Genomic DNA, 19,107 nt, shown 5'->3' with positions numbered 1-19,107 from the left:
TCAATCCTTTGGAACTTCCATGGGAAACTGTGCAGCTCCTGCATATGCAAATATCTTCATGTATCGTTTCGAATTGGATAATGTTTTAAATCAACAAGAATGGTCAGAAAATCTGATCTTATGTAAAAGATATATCGACGATATATTCATCTTTGTGGAAAGGATCAGAACAAGCTCTACTACAAGCTATTGATAATTTAAATCAAGTAAATGACTCAATTAGCTTTACTCACACTATACACAAGGAACAAATCACATTTCTGGATGTCATGATACATAATTCAGATGGAGTCTTGGAAACCACGGTATACACCAAAACTACGGACAGGAACAATTGTTTGCATTTCAACAGTTTTCACCAACATTCTCTAAAAAGACACCTACCATATTCTCAACTATTAAGGTTAAAAAGAATCTCCTCAACTGAGGAATCTCTCAAAGAAAGCATAAAGAACACTGTCATAAAATTCAGAGAGCGAACTACCCCACAAATATCCTAGAGGAAGTTGTATCAAAAGTTGAAAAATGGAAAGATAAAATCTGTTAAAACAACAAGTTAAACCAAAAGATGAAAATAGAATCGTTTTTGTTTCTAAGTTCTCAACCGAAAGTCAACACACAAGAGAATCATATTCAAACATTGGCCATTATTAACCTTGGAAGAGGATTTTAATGGAATTTTTTCCAATCCACCAAGATTTACGTATCAACGCACCAGAAATATTAAAGAGTTATTAAACCAAAAAGAATATCGAAAAAATCTAACATACAAAGGTACCTTACCTTGCCACAATTGTGGCAATTGCAATGCCATAATAAAAGGAAAAGAAATTCAACATCCAACCCAGGGGCCAAAAAAAAAATGAGGGTCACAGCCACGTGTGACAGTAGCAACTTAATTTATACGATTAAGTGCCCATGTGGATTGGCCTACGTGGGAAAAACCGAACGCAAAATGAAAACACGGTTTACTGAACATAAAAGTAACACCCGTACTAAAAGTTCCAAATCACCATTGGCCATACATTGTAATACCCATAACCACAATCCTAGTCGGTAACGATTCTTGGTATTGGTGTAAACTCAGACACTTCCAGGAAGAGATAACACACAATATTTGTTGCGTAGGGAGATATTTTGGATTAACTTTCTCAATACAGCATATCCGAAAGGACTAAATGATCGGGTAGATTTTAACTGTTTTCTTTAAACATACACGATCTTTCAAGAAATTGAGGACATGTGATGATACTTTGTATGTTGTTAATTTACATTATGCCATTGAAATAGGAGACACCAGGTATTAATGTGAAATGCATAACAATATAGTATTTCGTTGACTTCTTCCAGTGAGGTCATGTGAGATTATCCAGCGTTCATTTACCGTGACGTATGGAGACCAAATGCGGAAGGGGATCGAGAGCGCTTGAGGAGGCTTGCGATTTTACATACTCTGTGTAAGACGCTTTTTGAATCACGCTTCACTAAAATCACTCCGTGAGTGACTTAGAGGATTAACCGGTACTTTCTTTTACATTTTTGTAGTTCGCCAAAAGACGCGTTAGACATGGGACATTACACTCCGTATAAACATGGAGAGTAAACCCATGAGTTCTTTTACCGTGTTGAATGTTTAGTTTTCTCGACAACACTGATCGTACGAGTTGTCACACCACTTTTTTATTAATTTACAGGCTTTGCAAAATTAAAGCATACTGCAGCATGAACTTAGTGATGAAAGTACGTTTTTTTAATCCTAAGGTTTGGTACCGGGTGACTATGCCATTGTAAAGAGTCGTTTGCGATGAAGTGAACCAATTTACTGGTTGACTAACGGTCCTCTTTGAATTCTAAGTGTTTTTTCGTGAAAAAGAGTTTTTTACCATGAAAACTTTCTTGAGAAACACAGTAGTTCACTTTCAGATGAGACGTGCACCATGGGGATATAAGGTATACCACCAATGATACACTTTCGCAGAAGTATAATTTGACAACGGTTTACTTGTCTTGGATTCAGGTTTCTATAATGCTGTGTATTTGATGGTTTACAGAAAAACATCATCTGAGGAAGGGCTAAGCCCGAAATGCATTGGGCATCATTCTGAAGCCATTGATGAACATAATTTTTGTATGAAAAGAATGAAAAATATTTGGAAGAGAAAAGACATTTGAATAAACCTTTCATGAACGTATAAAGAAACTTGTGATTAATATAATTGAAATAATTTTCAGAGTGCATTTGGTGACGTTTTCCACTGCTTCGGGATAGCGCTATCGAGCATATTTGATTTCCTCGTACTCAGAAGGGATTACCAAATTGCACCTACTCACCTTAACACCTTGTTTTTCACTATTTATACCAGGAGTGCGATTGTTCTCTATATTGATTGGACAGTTCCCATTTTAAGCCATTGTATGTTTATATATGTGTGAGAAAGTGCCATCTTTCTTGCATTGGTATGCCCCCACTTTTTTCTGAACTGCTGATGTGCTTTGACTGAGTGTTCCCTGGGTTCCTGCCAACCAGGTACCCAGGGCCTGTGTTCCTTCCCTAAAACTGTGTTGAAACTAAACCCCAATTGGCACCTCTGGCCACCTGTCAGCCCCTAGTAAATGGTACCCTAGGTACTCAGGGCATGGTGACCAGAGAAGACCCCTGAGGGCTGCAGTACTGGTTGTGCCACCCTCAGGGGCCCTGTACCTTGGCACCCACACACTGCCTTTGCAGGCTGAGTGCCTAAGTACAGAACTAAAACAAGAGTCGACATGGCACACATCCCTGTGTGCCATGCACACAGAGCCCACTGCCCTGACATACTTCAGTCACCCCTCTAGCTGGGTGCCCTATGCCAGAGGTGAGGGCACCGGTGCATGAGCCCTGTGCCTCTACAGTACCCAGGGCCATTCCTGGGCACTGTAAGTGCAGTGATGCCATTTAAGAGTATATGGTGCTGGGAGGTTGTCATTACGAACTCCACAGCACTATAATGGCTACACTGAAGACTGACAAGTTTGGTACCAAACTTCTCAGCACATGAAACCTGCACTGATGCCAGTGTGGGATTTAATGTAACATGACCGAGAGGGCATCTTAGAGATGCCCTCCAAAACCCGAACCTACAATCAACGTCTGGGCTGAGTGGCTGCAGAGGCTGCCACACAGCAGACATGTTGCTGGAGCCCTGGGTAGGAGAGCCCCCACTCTCCTGGGCCTGCAACAATGGACATCCTGGGGGAAGTGCTATGTCTCCTCCCCCAGAATGGACAGGGGGAAGCTTCAAAGGCATACCGCCTCTGAGAGCTTCTCCAGACCATTTGCTGTACCCAGCAACCAGCCCCCCACCAGTTCTACCCCACTCTGGCGGGAAGACTGGCAGGAAAAACTACGTCAGGAAGGGGGGGTGCCAACCTGTGCCAACTCCACCCCTCAGGAGGAGGAGGCGAGGTGAAGCACGACCCCGGGCTCCGGCCATCTTGTAGATGGGGAGTCCTGCCCAATCCCAGCTAGGCTCCTGCCCCCCTCCCACAGGAGAGAAGCAGGCTAGGGGGTGTAACGCCCCTAAATTTAGTATTTAGGAGCTCCCTGAACCTTCCTTCCTGTGATCCCGATATCAAAAGAAGATCAAGAAGAAGAAGACCCGCCGCACAGCTGCTAACAACAGGACAACAACAACTGACTTGGCCCCAGCCCTACCGGCCTGTTGATCCTGGAACCTGCTCCTGCCTAATCCCGGTGACCTCTGCGGACAGCATCCTTGGGACACCCAGAGGACCTGCCTGCCTTGACCCTCTCGAAGATTGGGACTCCCATCAGCAGAGGCTCTGCTGCAACAACCCACCTGGTGCCCACTAGGAAGCTCCGGACCAGCCCACTCTGCACCAGTCGAGCCAGGGCCGGTCCAACCCGAACCAAGACCACAAGGACGTCCCCCCGGCGACTGGGACCCAAAGTCCAGTGCCCAAAGACCCTCCTTGACGAACCAGCCGACGCCTGCAGGCTCACAACCAGGGGCCACCCCAACCGCGACTAGCCGAGGTTAAGCTTTTCCGACCCCCAAAGACACCCCTGCACCCGGCGCCCCGCGGCCCCCTGTGCCTCCCTTTGGGGATACTTACCTGTGCTCCAAGATCCCAACTTACCTCTCGAAGTGCTGGTCGCCCCTGGAGAGTCACCGTCCCCGAGCCTGCAGTCTTTGTTCCTTTTTCAATGTCCTCATTGGATAAGATTGAGCGCCCGACTGCTCAAAAGCACCCTGCACCGAGCCACCCGAATGCCGCTGGCTGTGACCTCTCTGTCCTATCTTACTTTCCCCCTTGCCCTGAGCAAGTGACCAGGAGCCCAGCTCCCAGAGCCGCGTGGCCTGCTAGCCAGCCGCCACCAACCGAAGGCCCCCCTTCCCTCATTGGATAACATTGGGCCTACCTACCTCTGCACCTGGCCTCCCCTGCACCGCTGGGACTGAACTAACTGTACTCACCTGACCCTGGGGGACCCCTGAGTCTAAGCCCAGAACCCTAACTTCACCAACAAAGTACTCACCTGGAAACCGGTAAGTCACTTACCTGCCATGGGATAACATTGACCCATCTTGATTTGAAAATTTTCTAAGTGTGAAGTTTTGAAAACTGAAAATATTCCTATAAAATCAGCCAAAGTCCGAATTCGAAAATACTCACCTGTGATCAGGAGAGAAGCCAGTTCTGTACCTTTCAGCCCAGTACTGAACCGCAAAAGTAATCCCTAGCGGGTTTACTAGTAACCTGCGTTCTCGCCAGAGAACTATAGCTGTCGGCTCAGCCGACAACGAGAGGGAAGTGGAGACAAGAGCCGGCCACACGCAGCACTTTTCCATAGGATAACGTTAAGCATGTGAACTTCTGCTGTTTTCAGCAATGCTGAAAGAATCGGATCGTGTTGCGCGCCTCGGGAAGAGGTCCAACCCGTGACTGGGTTTGGAATGCAGGGGTAGTCTGCAGCAGTGTTATTTATGGCTTCTGATGTGCAATGTGCAGATAACGTTCCTGGCCCCAATAGTTATCCGTCCTGCTTGTCGCGCAGGGAAGGGAGATGCACGCTGTTAATATATTTTGTGGAGGAAGGTTCTCGGATCTCCTTGTTTCTTTTTGTACCCATTTACTGTAAAATGTAAACGTCGTTTAAATGAGCCTTCCGTTACTGGTGTTTCTAAGCATCGCATCCACGTCTTTTGCTTCCCCTCAGTGTGCAAGCTTTATGTGAGGGTGTAGAATTAACGAATTCTGTGTGTTTGCTGGTAATAAAAGGTGACACATGTTAGCTTTATGCGAAGGTGCTGATTCTGCTGGGTCCGTGTGTTTGCAGGTATGAAAAGGTGACACGCGGTAGCTTTATGTGAGGGTGCCCAATTATTGAATTTCCACTGGTTCTGTGTTTGCAGGTATGAAACAGTGGTACACTTTTTCAGAAGCGAGCACCAGTCCAGATATGCGGTGGCATCTCCGCTTCCTCATCCAGTGCGGCCCTCCCGCCCGCCGCCGCAAGTTATCAGCACTGTGGAAATTTCCACTGCTTTGATACAGACACCAGGGGAAGGCTCGCGCTAAGTTGGCATGATAAAATAAATGTAGGTGGTGGAAGGGGAGAAACACAAATCCCTCTGCGGATGCTGTTTGTAACTTTCACTCGTACAAAAAGGAGGGCGGAGTACGAAGCTGAACAGTATATGCACACACCCCACCCAAGGCTTGTTAGAAAGGTAGAGTGTTAAATGATTGTTTCGCGAAATACCGCACTCCCGCTTACTTTCTTGTTTTTCTGACAGTGTCCGCCACCGCCACTTTTCCACTGCAGTGAGGTTGGCACCATGAAGTCGCTGACGCTGTTCTTGCTCGGCAGATGCTTCCTTTACACAGCGTCGGTGCCCCTGTCACAATGCATGTTTCCCCCCAATCAGCGCATTTCCATGGGGCAAAACCCTCTCCCCAGCAAGCGTCCCCCTCAATTTGCCAATGTAGGTAATTTTTGTGGCCACATCACTTTCAGCTATGCCGTCTGTTCCACACTCTAATTACTAGTGCCAAAAAAAGACAGAAAATTCGCAATTGGCTCGTAAAATCAGACGGAGGCACTGAAATGCCTATACATGCTCTTTATTCCGGGCAGCCCACATCTGCTGGGGGATTTGTTTTCTTTGTTTTGTTAACGCCGGTGATCATGCACTGAAAACCTGTGCCTTTGCAGAGATCTCCTGTTGGCCCAATCGTGGCCCTGCCTTGGAAGTCATTGCTTGTGAAAGGAATACATGCTTTGACCGCCCCACATTACTACCTTCTCGTTAATACCTGGGTATTAACTCTGTAGTTTTACTTAGAGCTGCAGCAAAAGCATGATGACAACCCTCATTGGCAAAGCCAATAGGTCTCGCCTCTGGGACCCCAGATGCTGTGCAGCATGCTTAAAGAATAAAAAGAAAAGCCTTTGAGTCTGCAGCTCACTCACCCTCATACACCCTCACTCGCCCTTACAGCCTCACACTCCTCACCCTCACAACCATCTTACCCTCACACCCTCACCCTCACACACCACAACACTCAGAAACACCACCGCATCACTCAGGGACACCACCACATCACTCAGAGACACCACTCAGGGGTACCACCACGTCACTCAGGGACACCACCACATCACTCAGGAACACCATCACATCACTCAGGAACACCACCACATCACTCAGACACCACCACATCACTCGGGGACACCACAACATCACTCGGGGACACCACCACATCACTCGGGGACACCACCACATCAGCTAACCATTCACAAACAACGTTTACATACCAATTGCAAATAAAAAAAAAAAAATAATTCAAAGCATTGTCATTTACAATGCCAGTAACTCAAACGTTAATGCTGCGAGACCTATTGCACTGTAAATGCTTGTTATAACTGTTGGTTCTAAAAATAAAACAACAATAGCTGAGGATATAACAACAATTGGCCTGGAGTTCAGTTTTTGAGTGTGTGAAACCTTTTGCTGACTGAGTGTGTACAACAAATGCTTTATACTGTCCTCTGGTACTGCCTTACTGCTCGACCAAGCTACCACTTTGGAGAGTAAGGTCAGTTCTACAGAGAAAGAGTTCTCCCAGATATTTTTAGGTCCAGAGGGGGGAGACAACAAACCAAGCAAAAGAAGTAAACCTCAGTTTGGACCTATATTTCTTTTTACATAGACTAAATCCAAACTATTTAAGAAAAAGATGCCAGAAAGAAACACATTTTTAGATTATTTTTCAAACATGTGAGTTTATTTAAATATTTTTATCGTTTTTTCTAAGAGTTTTTTAAGATACATTTGTACAATTATACATAGCATTGTCCATGTTTCAAGGAATGCCCTCTATTGGCAGTGAGTAACAGTTAGTCCTGCTAGTCTAACATACAACCTTTCATACTTCCTTTCATACTCATCTTACAAATTTTTTTTTTAAAAAGGGAGGAAAACGGAAGGAGCAGTACATCAAGCCTCTGTCTATTTGCTTGTTTGTTACATTTGCAAGATTATAGACGGCAGTCCAAGGACTTTGGCAAGTGCCGGTGTTTGTTCGGAGACGTGCTTGGAGCTTGTATTTAATGTGCTGTTACCGCGACCGGGGTTTCTGGAGTATGTTCGTAGCATAACTATGCTACGAACATACTCCAGAAACCTACTGCTCCTTCCGTGCATCATAGACACGGAACACCACAGCAGATTAGATCCACACAGAAACCTATTTTTGACAGACATAGACCCCCGACCATCTTTCCTCTCGATGGCTCCACGTACTTGAAAAACAAAGAGCACCAGTACTGTACCCCAAGCTTGCGATCCAGTAAAAGCTACAAACACCGGTCATTTTTAATAAAATTACGCCCAGACTGTCCGCATTATAGAACATTGTTTCATGCCCTCGAAAATTTTTAATAGTATCCACCATTTTGTTTGTATATATATTTGTCTCTGGCCCTGAGGAAGGTGACACTCACCGAAACGTACGTCGGCCTAACATCCACAGTCTTGGATACGAACTGGTTATCTCCATCTTAACTAGCTGAATGTTACCATCTACATCACTACAAGTATCCCAATAAGTACACGTCTAAGTCGCCGCTTGCACTAGATTGATGTTTTGTGAAAATTTTGTTGTTGTGTTTATATTGTCTAGCATGTTTTCCTCCCTTTTTAAAAAAAAAAAAATTAGTAAGATGAGTATGAAAGGAAGTATGAAAGGTTGTATGTTAGACTAGCAGGACTAACTGTTACTCACTGCCAATAGAGGGCATTCCTTGAAACATGGACAATGCTATGTATAATTGTACAAATGTATCTTAAAAAACTCTTAGAAAAAACGATAAAAATATTTAAATAAACTCACATGTTTGAAAAATAATCTAAAAATTTGTTTCTTTCTGGCATCTTTTTCTTAAATAGTTTGGATTTAGTCTATGTAAAAAGAAATATAGGTCCAAACTGAGGTTTACTTCTTTTGCTTGAGTAAGGTCAGTTCTGACTTCAACCTCTGTTACACCTCTGGGGTTGGTGGACTCTATACACACTGTACTTCCTTCTAGTCCTGTATCTATAGAGCCACTTTCACACAATATGTTTTTACTCTTCACTAAAATGTTATTATTTTTTTTCTCCTTGATCCCTGTATGTTACAGTATGTATGATATGCATGATTTTATTATCATTTTGTATATTATTGGTTTGTAGTTTTGTTGTTTTAGTTTTATTATAAAGGGAAATATGTGTTGGGTTCTGTGTTTAGAACTGTTGGCGCATGATCCACTTGTGCAACCATTGCTAAGGTGGAATAGGAATGTTGGGAAGAGGGTTGACAGTTGCTGGTTTTCGGTTGTTTAGCCTGTCGCCTTACTTAATGCTCTACAACAAACTTGAAGAATCTACTTACAAATTCATTCTAACTGAGATGTTTCATGCGTTTGATTTTATCAGTGCAGAAAACGTACTTAGCCTCCAGTAAAACAGCAATAGAAGTATTTGGCCCTCACTTCTTATACATTTAAGCTATTCGGTGAACAAATTATAGCAGTATTCTGGTACTGATGTTCATTTCCCTCACTGTATCCTCTGCAGACCTTCCAGGCGCCATCCACCCCCAGTGGCGTCCTTCCTGAAAAGTCTGAATGCTCTACAGACACGGAAGTCAGAGGGTGAGCCAGGCGGTATCCTCAGCTCTCACCACGGGTAAGGATGCGTCTCTCACTCGCTGTTTGTCCTCCATCTCTCTCCTGCTTTCACCCCGTTCATCCCATCTGTGTTTATCCCCCTCCTTTTCTTTTGTTGCTTCTCCCTCTTCGTCTCTCTCGGGCGAGCGTGAGCACACTGGCCCTGCTGAGGTGTACAAACATGGCGCTGCTGCATGACTCGCATTTAATCCCCAGGGCGTGTTCTAAATCTTGTGAATGTTTTCCTCTTACAGGGCCATGACTCACCAGAGAGAAAATCGCCGTGTCTCAGTTCCCAGGCGTGGCTGCCCGCTGGGCACCTGCCGGACGCATCACCTTGCCAATAAGCTTAAAGACCTAGTCCCATACCCCGGCAAGGAAAACTCCAATACAAGCCCAGGGGACCCGAACGGCTATGGTCGGCGCTGACACTTCCTACTTGCCCGCCAGGTGGCCCTTAGTCTGGACCCAGCCAGGGGCGACCAGCACAAATCGGGGTTGGTGGGCAGAGGGCATGAGGGGGTAATGGGATCTAAAAAAAAACTTTTAAAAAATATACCGCGTCGTCTCTCCTCCGTCTCTCCTTCTCGTCCCGCTGCACCACCAGAACAGGAAGCACATCCAGGCTCCCCTATGCCAATCACAACTCTGCAATGCAGCATTGTGGTTGGTCTGAGTGCCGTGTTTCGGCACTCAGACAGGCATGGGGAGCATGGGTATGTTCTCCATCCAGGCTGTAATGCAGCCTGGACGGAGAACATGCAAAGTGCTCATGGTTTGGCCTGCCCGAGACGGCTGGCCAAACAGTCATGCGCACTTACAGTGTACTCACCACTGCTCCCCTGCCCTGCTCTCTGAGCAGAGCAGCCTGTAGTAATCCTCTCGAACACCACTTATACTTGGAAGGTATTTTATTGAGCTATCTCATACAGCTTCTTGACCCTGTCCTAGCAAACGGAGAGCGCAGCACCATGTGAATACAAAACATTCTAATCCCCCTCTTCAGTACATGGAAGGGAAACAACATTCTAATTCTAACCTCACATTCTACCAGCACAAACTAAGATAAAAACCTTTTCTTTACACAATTGAAAAATAATAATAAACACATACAACTATATACACCTAATGGATACATTTACAAATTCTTACAACCAGATAAGGCATTTTTTTTAACAATAAGCTAACAATAACATTTTATACTCTACAGACGAAATCGTCTAACTTCTTTGGTTTCTTTATACTTCTGCCAAAAGCACTGGTCTTTCCACCTACTGAACAATCACTCTGATTACCACCATTCACAACTTCACCACCATTCATGACTTCACTATTCACCTCTGTTCCATCCCCAGAGTCTATTTTTCCATCTCCATAGTCTCTTGATACTTTCTGCCTCCTCTTATTCCTGCTCACAACCACATCCCCTTCTTCTTGCAATTCTTGATTCAAAACAATCTCTTCAGCATCAGCAAAACTATCAATCCACCAGTACATATTACAACAAAGTATTTTTACATCTAGGTTCAATTCAAACACACCATGGTCACTTTCTCTAACCCTAGCCAACCTACTCATGTGACAAATACGGCCATCCTCCAACTACACTGTGTTTTTCATTACTTCCACAACCCTAACAGGTTGGTTAAATTTGCTTTGCCTTTTAGGCACCTTCCTAGCAGATTTCACTCGTACCCATTGACCCACCTTCGGGTACACATTACCCACTTTCTAACTTTCTCAGTACTCCATGGCACTTTGTTACCTCTTCTCATCCACCCCGGATTAGCTTTAGAATGGGGATTACGTCCTCTCAATGCTAAATAGCATTTATCCAACTGAATCATGAACTGTTACTCTGTGTCCATACCATTTTCTTCAATGTATTCTCCCAATTCTTTCTTCTTTGACAAGCTAACTGAAATTTCCCATTTTATGTTTCTGTAAGCCCTTTCCACAACAGCATTCCCCCTGGATGACATAGTGCAGTGATTTTCTGTGCAAAACCAGCAATTTCCATGAACATCTTAATTTCCTCCGATTTAAACTATTGTCTGTAAGTACGATAAGGAAAACCTTCCCTCAAAAATATGTCATTCAAGAATGATCTAGTGTCAACCACTTCTGATTTAAGCAATTTAGAGAATAAATCCACTAATACCAAAATATATTTGCTAGACCCATCACTCTATACTACTGGACCATGATATCCAGAGCAACTTCCTCCCAGGGCAAATTGGGACACCTCAATGAACTCAAAAGAGGGTTGACTGTCTTAAGTGGCTTGTCAGCTCCATCACAATCTATGCATGACAAAGCAAATCTCACTATTTCAGCATCAACTTTAGGCCACCGATACAAATCTTTAATGTTACATTTGGTCCGTATAATACCCTCATGTTCCTCATGCCACAATAATATGATCCTGTTTCTAATATTGCATGGAGGTACAATTTTGTGAGCCCTTACCTCAAACATGCCTTCCAATCCTAATCTATCTATCATCTCCCAAAAAGCTTTCATTTCACCAAGGTCTATCTTCATACAATCTTCCCAACTATTTACAATTTTACTCCTGACCAAATTTAATACACCAACCTCCCTGAACGCCGCTATCCATTCATCTTCTTTCAAACTTTTGGATTCTCCATTATTGAAAACCCATGCCACACACACATCATTGCAAGGGCTGTTATCCACTTCCCTAATTTATTTAAAAAATTTATTAAAAAAATTATAGAGCGCGTGGCTGCCCGTGAGCGTCCCAGCGCTAGAGATAGATATAAACGACTGGTGGTGAGAGTCTTATGGGAACAGCCAGGTCTTAAGCTCTTTACGAAAAGCAGTAAGATTGGATTGTGCCCGCATCTGTGGAGGGAGCGAGTTCCATAATTTGGAGGCGTTGTATGAAAACAAACGTCCCCCTGATCTCGCCCTCTTGATCTTGGGTATCAGAGTCAGGTGTGCATTCGTGGAACGAAGTGTCCTATTGGTGATGTAGGGGACGATGAGATCTTTGAGGATGGGTGGGGCTTTGCCATTCAGGATTTTGTGGGTCAAACAAAGGGCCTTAAACTGCACTCTTTCACATATTGGCAGCCAATGGAGAGCCCGAAGAGCCGGTTTAGCAGAGCATCGGTTGTTGGTGCCCGTTAGAATCCGGGCAGCTGCGTTCTGCACCACTTGTAGTCTAGTCGTCACTTTCTTGGGCACACCCAAGTAAAGGGCATTTCCATAGTCAAGTCTTGCCAATATTAATCCCTGAACTAGAAGCTTCCTGGACTGAACCGGAAGCAGGGGAAGGATTTTTCGGGAGGTACGGAGAAGTCCAAAGCAGACTCCTGCCGTCTTCCTTACTTGAGTTTCAAGTGTGAGCCCTTGATCCAGCCATATCCCTAGGCTTTTAATGTCTGACTTTGGAGTTGGAGGGGGACCCATGCATGGGGGCCACAAAGTCTCTGGATGGAAAAGGGACTGATTACCCATGACCATTATTTCAGTTTTTTCCCCATTAAGTTTTAACTAGGATTGATTCATCCAGCTGGTTATCTGACCCAGACACGAGTACAGATCAGTGACCACATTATTCTGTTGGCTGAGAGACACAACGAGCTGAGTGTCATCAGCGTATGTCAGTAATTTAATCCCATAAGGGGTTACAATTTTCTCCAGTGGGGACATGTATACGTTGAATAGCGTAGGGCTCAATGATGAGCCCTGCGGCACTCCGAAACGTATTGGGGTAACCTCAGAAATGTAATTGCCTTCCGCCACCTGATATGATCGGCTGTGCAGAAAGGATTTCAGCCATGCAAGTGCCGATCCAGAGATTCCCACATCATTAAGCCGTTGGACCAGCGTACTATGGTTCACGGTGTCGAAGGCCGCGCTCAGGTCAAGGAGGACCTCTGCCACTGATCCTCCTGCATCAATGATCTTCCTGGCCTCTTCAACAACCGCGACCATAGCCGTCTCAGTACCCTGGCCCGGCCTGAAACCTGTTTGAGAAGGTTTTAGTAGTCCCTTCGATTCGAGGTAGTTGGACAACTGACCATTGATGAATTTTTCTGTCACCTTGCTGGTGCTTGGGAGAAGAGAAATTGGTCTATAATTATTGAAGTCCATAGGATCGAGGTTCGGTTTCTTCAATAAGGCCTTCACCACCGCCTTCTTCCAATTTGGTGGAACAATACCCTGTGCCAAGGATGAATTAATCACCTTCATCAGAGGCGCAAGGATAGTGGGGGCCACCAATTTTAGGGCCTTCATCGGGGCCGGGTCCTGCGGGGAGCCGCTCTTTATTGACTGGAAGATGGGTGCCAACGTATCCTCCGTGAAAGGGACAAACATCTCCAGTCCTTTCCCCAGGGCCTGCGTATCCGGTAGAGCAGTGTCAGAAGAATCGCTAGGGGTGCAAGGTGGAAGCTGTTTCACGATGTTTTGGATCTTCTGATTAAAGAATTTTGCTAGCTCATTGCAGCGGTGATCCGAGGGGTCCACAAGGTGGAGAGGCTCGGGGGTTTTGAGGAGTGACCTTACTATTTGGTATGTTTCTCTAGCGGAGTCGGCAGCTGTGTTTATTTTTTCCTCAAAGAAGACTACTTTTGCCACTTTCAGGGCTTTTTTGTAGTTTGAGATTGCCAGTTTGTACATCGTCTTACTAACAGGGTCGTAGTCCTTCCTCCAGGATCTTTCCGCCTTTTTACAGAGTGTTTTGTATTCACGGACTTCTTTAGTAAACCAGGGTAAGGTGTTTTTTTCCCTGGTTTTAGAGAGGTTTTTTTTGGTAGAGTTGTATTCAGGGAGGATTCTATCCATGAGGAGAACAAAGTGTCAGCCTCTGTGGGATCCGTTTTCATGGTAGGCATCATATCCTCTAGATTCTGCTCCCATTTTTCTGACTCAAGTTTGGCCCAAGGGCGTGTTGGCTTCCCGCTTATCCGTCTAGGAGGGGGGATCGTAGGGATCAACCAACTGAACGGAATAAGCCGATGGTCAGACCATGGTATCGGGACGGGGGGTGCCACTATCAGGTCCACAATGTTAGAGAAAAGTGGGTCAAGCAAGGGTCCCTGTTCGTGTGTGGGGAGATCACTCCTTAGGAATAGCTGGTGCGCCACTAAGTCCAGTAGAAGTTCAGAAGCTAGGGTGTCTCCACTCTTCTTAAAATGTATGTTTAAGTCTCCTAATATCATGAAGTTAGAGAGTGTTCCTGCCAAGGTTATTGAGGTTTCCACTAGAGAGCTACAAAATTGTCCCATTGTTCCCGGGGGGCGATAAATGAGAATCCCCGAAAGGGATTTACAGGGGGAGATTTGGATTGAGAATTGCACGTTTTCACAGTCGAGGAGGGGACTGCCATGCAACCGGCAGCTAAGATTATCCCTGTGGATTATCGCAATTCCTCCTCCTCTTCCTTTGGCTCGGTCCAAATTCTTTATCAGATAGCCCGGGGGCAATGCCTGGACTACATCCGACACAGAGTCCGATGCTAGCCAGGTTTCTGTAAGAAATAGTATCTCCATTTTTCGATCTTCTAAGAGCATGTACACTTCGTGGGCGTGTCCGGGCAAGGAGCGGCAGTTTAATAGGGCCATGTTAAGGACCTTCTTGTCAGGAGGACCGGGCTTGGGGACTGTGAGGTTATATGAGCAGTGTGAACAATGATATTCTGGACCTGTTAATGTAATGGAATGGGTACATTGGGGCGTTAAGAGTTGGTTCATTTGGAGTAGGGACTCCCTGGAATACGTATTAGTATTATGTGGGTCAGAGATCAGAGTACCAGACCCCAGGCACAGCCTGGCGCGGACGGGCGCAGACGGGCTTACCTCTGGCGCACCTCTGGCGCGCCATCGGCGTGCCCGCTGCGCGTCCGCTTTAGGGGGGACATTTTATAGTGCCCGGCCCAAATCGCCCGCAACACTAGAGCGCCGAGCGTTCCCCACCCAAAATGGCGCCTATGCACCAGGAGCTCGAGTGTCTACTTCGACGGTCCTGGAGCCCCAAATCGGCTTCCTAGGATCGTGTAGACCTCCTGGGGAGTGCGCCAAGGTTCAGGATATGTGCTAACTAAAAAACGAGGTTTCAGTCTTCCTTCGTTTCAAACATGAAATTCGGGATGCAAATGTAATTTTAAAATATGTAATTTTAAAATAGCGCTAAGTAAAAAACGAGGTTTCAGTCTTCCTTCGTTTCAAACATGAAATTCGTAATGCAAATGTAATTTTAAAATGGCTTTATACAAGTTTAAAACAAATGTGCAAAATTCGCTTTCCCTGACTCTCGGCAACCACCTCAAGTCGCTAGTTCTATCACCGAGTGGGTGCTCGGTCTGTCCTATATGTAGTGCCCGGCCCAAATCGCCCGCAACGCTAGAGCGCCGAGCGTTCCTCACCCAAATGGTGCCTATGCACCAGGAGCACGTGTGTCTACTTCGACGGTCCTGGAGCCCCAAATCGGCTACCTAGGATCGTGTAGACCTCGTGGGGAGTGCGCCAAGGTTCAGGATATGTGCTAAGTAAAAAACGAGGTTTCAGTCTTCCTTCGTTTCAAACATGAAATTCGTGATGCAAATGTAATTTTAAAATATGTAATTTTAAAATAGCGCTAAGTAAAAAACGAGGTTTCAGTCTTCCTTCGTTTCAAACATGAAATTCGTAATGCAAATGTAATTTTAAAATAGCTTTATACAAGTTTAAAACAAATGTGCAAAATTCGCTTTCCCTGACTCTCGGCAACCACCTAAAGTCGCTAGTTCTAAGAGGTAAGGATAACATGCTCAACAAATCTGCCATCATATTTTTCCTTCCCGGAACAATATGTACTTCATAAAAAGTCTTGTAACCTCATGGAAAGCCTACCAATACGTGCTGAAGTTCTGGATAAGTCACTCGTTGTCAACAATGTTGTCGAAGGTTTATGAACAGAACAGACAATGAATTTTCTGCCCCACAATCATTTACAAAAATGTTCCAATGCTCATACTCAAGCTAACGTATCTCTTTCTGTCACAGAATACTGTTCTTCCGAGGGTGTCAATGATCAGGACGAAAAACCAATACCTACTTTAAACCCATTCCTAATTTTTTGAGTAAGTACACTCCCTAAACCTTTGCCACTTGTGTCTGTAGTAACAAAAGTGTCTGCATTAGAATCGAATCCTTGCAACGTTGGTGCACTGCCAATGGTTTGTTTTATTTCCATAAAATACTTCTGCCATTGAGAAGACCACTCACACTTGATTTTATTCTTCAGCAGCATACACATCTCATGTGTTTTTTCTGAGAACTTGTTCACATATTTTTAGTAGAACTCTACTAAACCCAAAAATGAACAAACTTCATCTTTGTTTTTTGGTGAAAAGTGCTTTACAAAAAGCTTCTACATATGTTTCTTTAAATGTAATACCTTTATCGCTAATTACACGCCTGCGAAAGCTGCAGCACCAGGAGCAAATAAAATGATAATAACCAAGTTAGCATCATTTAAGCAGTGGGGCGATGCTCTTCCGCCTTAGCAGAGGAGCCGCTACTGGACCGAGCACCCTGCTGGGCTTCTGGCTCCTGCGACCTTACAACCTTACCTAGCACTGCAATTCTGACATTTATCAAGCACAAGGCCCCAGGCAGCACTGCTAGGGAAGGCCAAACCATTTAAAGGGCGGCCTCTTAAAGCCCGGGACTCAAGCTCAGATGTGGCCTTTGGTGGCGAGGCCTCCCCAATGAACTCGGGGGCCACTCGCTAATGGGCGCTGAGCCCAGGTCACTGTGGGACGTCTTGAGCTTGGACGTAAAACTGTTGGCAGCAAAAACATTCACTGTGCTGAAAACAGAAAGTGAAACTATATAGTATAACTATGGCCTTCCAGAGAGAGCAACCATCCATCGGTGGTGTCTTCAAGAGGAAGTCGCCAGTGTTGTCGTAGAGATAACTCTAGCCTTTATCCTCTCCCAGGAGGTGATGATGAACAGGCAGTGCCATGGCTTCTGGGAGCTCAAACATCAACAGCAGCTGTCTTTAGAAGAAGTAATGGTTTTAACATGTTTTATTGTACAGTGTTATCTCTGCTGTTACCTAGGGAGTAGTACAGTGGGAGCAAGGAATCGGTGTTCAGCCAGCGAAATCAAATCTATGTCCCTCCTTCAGCCTTCAATAATGAAAGAGGATGGAGCGAAAACATGAAGCGCCAGCACACTGAGCAACACAGGCTGCTCAGCAGCAGGCAGACCAAAAAGACTGAGTTGTTTTGCACTTGTTATGTCAGAAGCACTTCCTTGAAGGATTGAAGTGGCACATGTTCCATTACTAAAGAGCTTGATGACCTTAAAGATAGCGACCCCTAAAATACTCATCCTCTCCCGTCTAAGCACACCTTTGCATTGGGATACCCAGTGTCTCGCTTTGTAGGGATTACTTTCTTTGCTAATTTTCTGCCACACTTTTCAAGAGAGTTAAACCAGGCTATCTACTGGGCTGCTACGGTTGTTCCTAGACCAGTCATATGCCTCATGCTATAGCAGTGGTTGGGTAGTCACAGACCTTCTTCCTTTCCCCAAAAAACAATATGGCTGCCTAATCCTGGAGAGTCTTTTGGAGAAGCTGAACTGAATCTATCCCTGGCCTTTGTCCATCCTGAGAACTTTGAAAGTGGAAACAGTGGCTGCTCTCTAACATTCCTATACCCCACTGAACCCTGAAATAACCCTAGCAATGAACACTTTAAAAGCTTCAGTGCACTCGGCTTAACAACTCACCATCTATCTATTCCAAAGGTCAGTGAATAGAGTACCCCTAAGATCCACCACATTACGTTTATCCTTCTATCTTCCCCTCTCTTATCTAGCCCTTGAGACTGTAAGCCCCAAAATACCACAGTTGTCTTATAAGTTTGCAATATTACCTATTCTCTCCCCACTTTAGTCAATTTTCAAAATTGGCCACTCTTCAAAAACAGGCCAAGGATGTTCTTCCTATTAAAGGATTTCTTCCATCTTCAACCCCAGCCAACATTCAAGGCCAGTGTAAGCCCCAAACTTTATAGGCGAGTCTCCAAAACCCAAGGGTCCTTCTACTTCACTCCTACCAGAATCCCTGAACCTATGAACCACTGGGTGAGTTCCCCCTTACCAATTACCCATAGGCCCATGCCATGGTAAGATAAAGTTTGTATGTATAGGATATATGAAGACTATTAATCTATATATATATGATGTGCTATTAAAAATATATATATAGATGCTTATTTATGTAATGTACATATCTATTTATCATTATTATTGTTCTTTTGTGTAAGGTTTAAGTTGTCAGTCTGACGACGTTGAATGGTTTATGTGGATCAGAGATTATTTAGGATGTATTGCGTGGAATATGCCGGAGATCGAGAGCGGTATGGAATAACCACACTATCTTGTCATTAAAGCAATTAAACAATTCTTCAGCTCTGTCAGAATCTGTTGGTATTCTTGTCTTGGAATTTTGGCTCCTCAAAAAGACAGTCTTCATACAAGCTTGCATGCACAAGAATCAGAGCAAATCATTCTGAACCTTTGAATCTTTTGACTTTAAATGTAAATTGGTGGAAGTGACGATCCATGGAATGGAGAAACAGAGGGTGTACAGGCGTTTTAAATATTTATTAGATTTTACATTTTAAATAGTAGATTAGGTTGTGTGTGTGTATTTTGCTACTCATTGTGAGCAAGGAAACCGTAACTCCCTCAATGTACTGGACTTGACCTCAAACCGAGTGTGGAAGAGTGCTGACTTCAGGGCTCACGTCAATGGTAACTCGCATAGAGCGGGGCTCGCCCTTGGGCTGAACACCACCACCCAGAAAGATGAATGACTTTCAGTTACTAAAGCACATGCCCAGTGTAGAGGAGGAGCATGGC

The 19,107-nt window shown here is 44.7% G+C and overlaps 1 protein-coding gene across 2 annotated transcripts in view; it reads left to right on the top strand.

Annotated features, from left to right (window-relative positions):
- Window positions 1–18,648, top strand: part of LOC144770577 (uncharacterized) — a 56,640-nt gene extending 37,992 nt beyond the window's left edge. For both annotated transcript variants that reach the window (XM_078655224.1, XM_078655223.1), the window contains exons 3-4: window positions 9,123–9,233; window positions 9,469–18,648. In XM_078655224.1, coding sequence (XP_078511350.1) covers window positions 9,123–9,233; window positions 9,469–9,643 — 286 coding nt within the window. In that variant the 3' untranslated portion in view covers window positions 9,644–18,648. The remainder of the gene's footprint in view (window positions 1–9,122; window positions 9,234–9,468) is intronic.
- The last annotated feature ends 459 nt before the right edge of the window (window positions 18,649–19,107 follow it).

Source organism: Lissotriton helveticus, chromosome 7 (genome assembly GCF_964261635.1).
Source record: "Lissotriton helveticus chromosome 7, aLisHel1.1, whole genome shotgun sequence".
Classification (NCBI taxonomy): domain Eukaryota; kingdom Metazoa; phylum Chordata; class Amphibia; order Caudata; family Salamandridae; genus Lissotriton; species Lissotriton helveticus.
This window is presented reverse-complemented; position numbering and strand designations above follow the sequence as displayed.